Below are 8,890 nucleotides of genomic sequence, written 5' to 3'. Positions count from 1 at the left end.
AGATCTATCCTAATTAATGTAACTGTTCTCCTACTATTGGACATTGCAATTGTTTCTGATTGTTGATGATTACAAACCAGGCTATGACGAACATCCAAGCAGCTAATCTGTGCTGGTGCTGGACGCTTGAGGTCAAGAGGAATATTTTCAAGACCTCTAAAGCCTAAGGAGTCTGCCAGTAGTTGTAACTAGAAGCATTTCTGGCAAGGGCCCAGTAGTCTGGCTGAGGCCGAGGACTGTGCTGGAGACTCTGGGCTTGCCTGGGGTCAGTACCCATTTACCCAGCCCCAGTCACAGACTGTTCAGGCTGGCAGGGTCCTTTGGGACCACTGGGCTAGCACCCTCATCTCACGTGAGGGAACCGAGGCCCAGGGGCCAGGGGCAGTTCTCAGCAGCTTAGTGGCTGGGCAGAACTCCTCCTCCACCCAGCACCCTGGCCCTGAGATTTGGAATCTGACTCAGAGGCCCTGCAAAACCCTTCCCACCCTCCTTCACTGGGCCACTCAATTGCTGAGGCTGGAGAGGGGTTTCAGGCACTTTTGCAAATGAATGACCAGTAAAGGAGGTGGGAGGTTGGAAGGAAGACTTAAGGTTTACCTCAACTGGCCCACTCCACCCCAGTGCCTTCTTTTTGCCTAGTCCAGGTACTTAATGGTGGTCACCGGTATCAAGTCCACCTGGAAAATCTAGTTGGGGCTTGAGCTGAAATAACATTCAAATCCCTCACTCTCCTCAGAGGATGGGGCAGCTGTCCCTTCTGAGGCCTGGCTATCCAGTCCTGTGTCCCTGACAACGTTCTGTGATTTTGGGTGCTAATGAGCTCCCCTCTTCTCTGCACTCCAGCCTTGCTACTGCCTAGGGAATTCACACAAATGGTGTCTGATTTGTCCCTTCTGTGTTTTCCTTTCTGACATGGAGGTAAAGAAAGCCCCTCACCCCCTACTGATGGCCTGTTTATTCAACTGGGAGAGATTTCACACCCAGGAACCCAGCCACCCCTCCCCGAGCTCCTTCCCTAAATCTTCATTCCCCCCTCAGCCCCCTCCCTTCCCTGAATAATTTATGAGTCCAGTCAAGGCTTATAAAAGGGTCTCCCAGGAAAGGCCAAAAGATTGCAGAAGATTCTGGCCTTAGCACTCTAAGGATGGACCCTGCTCATCCTGCTATTGCTGCACCTGCCTCAGCCCTGGCCCTAGCTCAGGCCTCAGCGCAAGACCCCGTGGCATTCCCTGGCCTGTTAAGCCAGTTGCCCCTTTTCTCTGGACAAGAAGTACACAGGAGTGAAAGGTAAGTGGAACTTGGCCTTCAGCAACCTGAACTCAGACTTAGTATAATTCCTTGAAGAGGAAGGAAAATGAGGTGTCTAGGGTACCCTTTTTCTCTCCCAAGGGGAAAAGCCAAGGCCTCACAGCCCACTGAGAGTAGCCCCTTCCACATGTCTGGCTGGAATATCTCATTTGGCTTTCACCACACTAGTCCCTCTGGGTGGCAGGAGGGACTTGGAGAGCAGTGTCTAAACTGAAGGCCAAGTAGCCAGGCCCTCTTGGTTAGTTATCCTCTGAGGGGCACAGGGGGCATAGCTGTGAAACCTGGGTTTAATGTTACCTAGATAGGGTTTAATGCGGAGGGGGTGGAGCACGGGGGAGTTAGAAATAGGGCCAAAGTCCAAAGAGGCTTTGACTGGGTCACTGTCTCTTTCCTGGCCACACCAGCAGAATTCCATTTGCATTTTTGGACCTCTGGAAGTCTAGTGGGGAAGCAATGGGACCAGGAATATTTCTGGCTTCTCTCCCCAGCCCAGGAAGATGGTAGGGCTCTGAGCTCTGCTTCCTGGAGGAGGAGGAGGTAGAAGGCAAGGTATGTATCTGTCCAACCCCCATTGATTCATTTAAACATTTCCTGAACAACTACAATGTACCAGGCAATGTACTAGGTGTTGGAAATTCAGATATGATCAAACATAACTCCCTGCCCTTAAGAAGCTCAAAGACAAGTAAACAGACAATTACAAAACAGAGTGATACGAACAGTGATACAATTGTTGAGGCAAAGAGAAGGGGTGTTCGTCCCACCCAAGCTCAGAAACATGAGGAAAGGCCTCTTTTGTTATCTCAGGAAGTCCAGCTTCCAATCTCTTCCACTGATTTGTCTTTCCTCTTTATCCTAGAGGAGCTTGTCTTTGGAGGCCTTGGCTGTCCCCTGCAAATGACCTCCCAAGGCAGATGAGGAAACTGTCAGAGTTGGTGAGTTTGAGCCCCTGTCATACGTGTTCAGGTACACACACAGGCGTGTGCATTCACAGTGACCAGGTCCTTTCCCAGAGAAGTCTTGACCTCAGTCCAGGGCTGCAGATGTGGGAAAGTGTCTTCACAGCCTTTCCCACATTTGATTTCCACAACAGTTCTTGGAGGAGGGTGGACTCAAGATTTCTATGGCAATGTAAAAGATCAAGGGACTGAGACTCAGTAGGAATGGGATTTGGGCAAGTCCCCCAGAGAGTCTGTGGTGGATCTGGTGCTAGAACCCTAGTCTCCTAGTTCCTAGCTCCAGTACTCCTTCTGAGTCTTTGCTGCTTCAGCAGAACTGTGTGCCCTCGACAGCCTCCAGAAAGATGTTGAAAATGGGGGAAAGGAAGAAAACAACCTCCAGGACTCTGTTCACTTGTTTTTTTCAACCAGAACCAAGAGAGACCCCTTGTTGGGGTGGGGAAGAGCTGCACCCCAGTGATATCTAAGGTCTCTTTTAGATCATCTTACCTGCAGGTTTTTGATCTATGATATGGTGGGCGTAGTTATCTGACCATGTACTTTGAGCCAACATGCTAAATGTGCTTTGGACAGGCTGCCGGTGGGGCAACAGCTGCCGAGGTCACCAAGGCTGACTCCAAATTCCATCACCCTGTCAGGTAAGCTTCTGGCACCAGGCTCAGACCTTGACATAGATCCATTAGTTGTTTTAATCCTCAAAATAGTCCTGTGAAACAGGAGGAGGGAGGCCCTGCTGTGAGCCATTGTTTTATAGCCAAGGAAACTGAAGCCCAGAGGGGTTTTAGAGACTTGGCCAAGTTTGCCTTCCCTGAAGGTATTGTCAATGACCTCTAAAACAGCCCTTATGGACAGGTCAGTGAAGGAAATCTTAGTAGAAAAAGGAGGTGGGGACACAGCACTAGGGAATTCTTGACTGGAGGCCTCCTGGGTGCCAGAATTGATAGATGCTGGGGCCAAGGCCTCCCGCCAGAGGCTGCTTTCCTGCCTGCAGCCATGATCTAACAATTTAGAAGGCTGTTAGAAAGCTCTCTCTGTCTTACTCCTCTGACCCCATTCCTGCAGCTAAGAGAAGGGCTCAGGGGCTGACATCCTTCTTGGCCCTACTGGCCCCTTTGCACAGATGAGACCTATTTAAGTCAGGGGCCATTTTTCTCTGTCCACAGGCTCTTCTGGCCTAAATCCCGCTCCTTTGACTACCTGTACAGTGATGGGGAGATTTTACTGCAGAACTTCCCTGTCCAGGCCACCATCAACTTATATGAAGACTCAGACAGTGACGATATGGAGGAGGAGGAAGAGGAGGAAGAAGAGGACAAAGAAGAGGAGGAGAAAGAGGAGGCAGATGCAAACGATCCAGAAGAGTGTGTGAGGGTATTAGGGTCAGTACCATGCAGGTCAACAGTTCATACCCCTTCCCCACCTCTTACCTGTTTAAACTGAACTTCAGTCAGTCAGAGTCTGACTGGGGTTCAGTACCTCTGGCAAGGCTCCATGGGCATCAATTAGCTGGGAGTGTCCAGGCATAGCTCCCTGGTCTGAACATTGGGTTCTTGAGCTGCCAGCTCACCCTGGCTATACCCAACTGTCCTGAATCCAGGCCTCTGGTATCTCATTCCTGGGTTATTGTTGTGTTGACAGTGGAAGGGTCCCAGGAACTTTGAGGGAAGGAAACCTGTTTTCCAAAGCCCCTAGGAAGCAGATCAGGATAGGGTGATCTCATGAAGAGGGATGCAATCACCCTTTAGGGCCCTTTGACTCCCCAGCTTTCTGGGTAGTGCATAATCTCGTTTCCCCATGGAAAGCCAGATGTCTGGCTGTGACTCCAGGGGCACCAACAGATCCTTGCAAGTTGTAGTGCCCTTCTGATGAGGTTTACAAGAAGGGAAGGGGACATCTAGAGAATCAGCCTGCTCCGGAGACCACCCATTTTTCCTGCTATCTACTGGGTCCTGTGTGTTGGCATGACATGAATCAGGAGAAAAATAAACTGGATGATGCTTTGCCTTTTTCCTGGAACTGTGCTGATTTCTTAACTGAACTCTGCCCATGTTGTGAAGCCGTAGGCAGAGGGTCAGAGACCAGCTCAAGGCCAACCCATTGTTCTACGTTGAGGTCAGTCGACAGTTTTCTCCATGGAGATACAGGGCTGGGGAGCCAGCCTGTGGCATAGATCCTCTCTGTCTATTTGTGAAATCAGGCTTGATTAAACTTCAAGGATAGCATGGAAAGGGGCCAAAAAGGCCCCCAAAGGACAGCTTGAAAGCTGGAAGTTGCCATAGGGAGCTTAAGGGGTTGATAAGAGGTTCAGCCTCGGTTGAGCCTTGGAGATGAGTGTGTGCATGTGGGGAGAGAGGCTGGGGAACTGCTCCCAAAAAACCAAACTCACTAAGTCCTATCAATTTTACCTCCTCAATGCCCACTGCACCTACCCCAGCCCGGGCCCTCATACCTACCCCTGTACCATTTACTCTTCAACTAATTTTCTGGCCTCCAGTATGTCCCTTGGTAATTCATCATACTGGCCACCAGATCATACAATGTGCTGCCCCTGCTTAGTGCCCGACCATAGCTGTCTGTTACCTTACGAATAATTGCACTTAACTTTTTTTTTTTTTTTTTTGGTGGGGGATATCACAGATCCTCTTGAGAATCTGTGACTCCTTTCCCCAGAAAAATATACATGTATACACACAAACACAGTGCTATATCTTCACAAAGTCAAGTCTTTAAATTGATATTCTAGGCATTCCAGTCATCCAGGTTCTTACCTGTCTCTTCAGACTCATCTATCAACACTTGAAATCTATGCTGTGTGTCCTTGAATGTGTCATGCTGTCTTATACCTGTGTGTCTCTGAATACACTGTCACCTCTGTCTGGAATGCCTTCCCACTTCTGCATGCCTGCTAAACTCTTTTTCATCCTATTGGACTAGTTCAGATACTTCTCCAATGAGAAGCCTCCCTTGACTCCCAAGTGCAGGTTTGTTGTTATTGTTGTGTGCCATCACGTCAAGTCCGACTCCTAGTGACCCCATATAAGAGAGTAGGAGTGCCCCCACAGAGTTTTCTAGGCTGCAGTCTGAGAGAAGATTGTCAGGTTCTTTGAAGGAGCTGCTGGTGGGTTCAAACCCTCAACCCTTCAGTTAGCAGCTGAGCACATAACCATTGTACCAACGGGGCTCCTGAAGTGCAGGTTAGGGGCCCTCATACATCCAGTGCTTCCCTATCTTCCATCTACCTCCCTTCTTGAGCAGTAAGATGGGGACTGTGTTTGATAGGCCTCTGAGTCTTCATCACACAGCACACTGCCTGGCACAGAAGAGGTGCTTAGTTAATACTGAAAGGAAAAGATTCCCAAGTCTTCTTAAAGCAGTTCTTGGCAGAACCACCTCTATCCCCCTCCCCCGACTTGCTGGCTTTCTTGTATCTTTTGCTCATCTACAAACAGGGCAGGCCAATGTCATGTCATTCAGGAGCAAAATGATGGCCATCTTTCGTCCCCTTTTTCCTCAAGCTGAGACAGGCTGCTTCAGTTCTGAGCCCTAGCTAAGACTTCTCTGAATTGGACACAACTTTGAGGGGGGCTGCCAAACTCACTGGCGCCATCTATTGGTCAAAATTTAAGATTGTTCCCTAGCAGAGGTTGCCAGGCATTTGACCGGTAACCATTGCATTCCTTCATTTCAGTCTGTGTTTCTGCTTGCAAGTAAAACGGGATGTATCATTTGCTAGCTTTATGACCTTGGGAAAATTACTTATCTTATCTGAACCCTAGTTTTCTCATCTGTAAAATGGGAGTAATAACGTCTCCTCTCAGGGTTGTGAGGAGTCAATGAAATAATATAGAGAGAGTACTTAGCACAGCCCCCGGCACATAGTAAAGTCACTAAAGGGTAGTAGTTATGGTGGTGGATGGCACATGACCGGGCAGTGTTTGGTTCTGTTGTACATGTGGTCGCTGAGTCAGAGCCAACTCGATGGCACCTAACAACAACACTCAGAGTAGTAGCAGTAGCTGCCATTATTGATTTTATAGCAGAAATGAGCTTATAGGCCACAATCAACTAATGACTGATTTGCTCAGCTGTCTCCATATGATTTCTCCAGCATCTTTGATGGTTACCAATCAAAGCATCTCTGCCACTGTTTGCCCCCATTCAAAACAAAACAAGCAAAGAAAAAAGAGGCTGAATGTGGCTTCCTGGGCAACTCTACATTCATAAGTTTCATGTCCGGTGTTCCTAGGACAGCAGTGTTAAAACTTATATTTTTGTGCTTGAGCAGGAATACTCTTCTTTTCAATTAAGTTGCATGTAGAAGCTCCACATATAAATCAAATAAAAATGGAGTTTCTCTAGTGGAAGCCACAGTGGGGATTTCAGAATTCCTACCCTGGTGTTCTCTCTCTTGTAAACTAACTTTCTCCACCCCCTTCTGTGAGGCAGCTTCAGAGATCCCTAGGTTGAGGGAGAGACTATTTGAAAACCACTCTCCCAAGGGTTAAACGAAGATGTATTAGAAGTTAAAGAGAGCTTAGTATTTTAACATATCAGTGCTCTATTTAAAATTCTTGGGTTGGGGTCCCAAGCTCCCAGCATTTCATAGGTCAAAAATTGCTTAAATCCTTATACCATAGGCCATAGGGGTTTAAGATTTTTAGAATCCAGTATCTTTGTTTTTAGGGCATTATATGGTATAGAATTTCAAATCCTAAACCTCCAGAGGTTTAAAGACCCTAAAACTCTTAACTCACAATGAACTCTTCTCACTTCCTGCCTCCCACTCAGCCCCTTACTGCACACCTACCGTTGTTGAGTGGGCATTTTGTCTCTCTTTCCCTCCCAGTCTCCTGCCTGGAAATGGCTTCCAGTCCTCATCCCCAAACACTGTTGCTAAGTGATTGGAATTCACTGTTCCAACTAATCAGAGCCCATTATGAGTTATTTTGTTATGGGTTTATCCAGCCCTTGTAGCAACTTCAACTCCTGTGTATAAACTCAGGACAAAATTCTGCAAAACTCAAAGTCCTTCTTCTAGCTCCACCCCAGCTGACTCATCTTAGGGTCCAAACCTTCTCAACGCCAGCACTGATGTCCCCCATATCCCTCACCCTATAGCAACAGGGAGTGAACACATCTGTTGAGGGTGAGGCTGCTTTTGAGCTGAGCCTTAAAGGAGGGACACAGGTAGAAATAGGAGAAAACTGTCCAGAGTAAGGCAGCAGGATAAACCCTACTATGTGCCAGGCATTCATCTTATAATGATTAATGGCACGGGATTTGGAGGTTGATGTACCGGGTTCAAATCCCATATCTGCCACATCCTGGCTCCACTTATAGGCCCACTCCCCTACAGTGTTAAAGCCAGCTCTCTGCTCCCTCAGCCTTCTCACTGCCTCCTCTGTAATATCGTGTTGTATCTCTCTCTTTCTCTCTTTCACACACACAGCCCCCTCTCCCTCAACATGCTCATTGAAATAGTTGCCTATTCTCCCTCCAAGCCTTGCTAACTCTGTTTTCTCATCCATAAATGGGGATAATGAGGATAGACTTGTTGGGATTTCAGTACTGTATGAGATAAAACATGTAAAATGAACAAGAAGTGACAAGTGCCTGGCAAAGAGTGAGGGGTGTTGTTGCTGGGTTTTTGCACCTGGATTTGTGTGCTTGCATTGTAGTTGCTACAAGCCCTGCCAGCTGAACCAACATGAAGCCACTGACAGGTTAAAACAGTGAATAGAGGCCGCCATTTTACAACAAGGGACTAAGAAAGAGAGAAGATAAAATGTCTGCCCCTTAGACAACTGCACAGACAAAGGCATAGTTGAAGGGAGGGGGGAGATGGATGAGGAGTGGAAACACCCAGTGGGGTGGGAGGAGAGGGGGCTTTCTCTGTCCAGAGGAGAGTGGGTGACTGAGTGGCTAGGAGGATAATAGCTGTTGTTGTTGTTGTTGTTGTTATTTGCCATCGAGTTGGCCCCGACTCATAGCGACCCCTCCTTGGGTTTCCAAGGCAGTATCACTACGGAAGTAGGAATGCCCAACCTTCTATACCAGCTGATAATTATCCAGTTCTTCCTATGATCTGTGCGTGGCTAGGAACCATTCATGAGCTTTAATGGAACCCTGAGGGATAGGTACACACTTAGGAAACAGGCTTACAGTCGTTAAAAATCTTGCCCCAAATCACACAATTTACAATATATGGACCTCCTAAGTGCCCAGAACTTTACACAAATTAGCTCATTTAATCCTATTATTATCCTCAAGGAGCTCTGGTGGTATAGTGGTTAAGGCATTTGGCTGCTAACCAAAAGGTGAGTGGTTCAAACCCACCAGCTGCTCTGTGTGAAAAAGATGAGGCAGCCTGATTCTGTAAAGATTTACAGTCTTGGAAACTTAAGGAGGCATTTCTACTCTATCCTACACGGTTGCTGTGAGTCAGAATCCACTCAATAACAGCGGGAGGATTATTATGTTTATTTTGTAGATGAGAAAACTGAGGTGCTCTGGTGGCGTAGTGCTTAAGGCATTTGACTGCTGTGGTAGTTATGTTTGTGTGCCAACTTGGCTGGGCCTGCTTGAGTGGCTGGGCAGCTGGTGGTAGTTATTCCCCATGATGA

General features: G+C 47.6%; 1 protein-coding gene across 1 annotated transcript in view; it reads left to right on the top strand.

Moving 5' to 3' along the window:
• The first annotated feature begins 1,144 nt into the window (after positions 1-1,144).
• RIPPLY1 (ripply transcriptional repressor 1) overlaps positions 1,145-8,890 on the top strand; it is an 8,462-nt gene continuing 716 nt past the window's right edge. Inside the window, exons 1-4 of the mRNA XM_007952428.1 lie at positions 1,145-1,287; positions 2,168-2,243; positions 2,841-2,905; positions 3,431-3,638. Of these exons, the coding sequence (XP_007950619.1) occupies positions 1,145-1,287; positions 2,168-2,243; positions 2,841-2,905; positions 3,431-3,638 (492 nt within the window). The remainder of the gene's footprint in view (positions 1,288-2,167; positions 2,244-2,840; positions 2,906-3,430; positions 3,639-8,890) is intronic.

This window comes from Orycteropus afer, unplaced genomic scaffold, assembly GCF_000298275.1.
Source record: "Orycteropus afer afer isolate SDZICR_OR568_19922 unplaced genomic scaffold, OryAfe1.0 scaffold00336, whole genome shotgun sequence".
NCBI classification, from domain to species: Eukaryota; Metazoa; Chordata; class Mammalia; order Tubulidentata; family Orycteropodidae; genus Orycteropus; species Orycteropus afer.
This window is presented reverse-complemented; position numbering and strand designations above follow the sequence as displayed.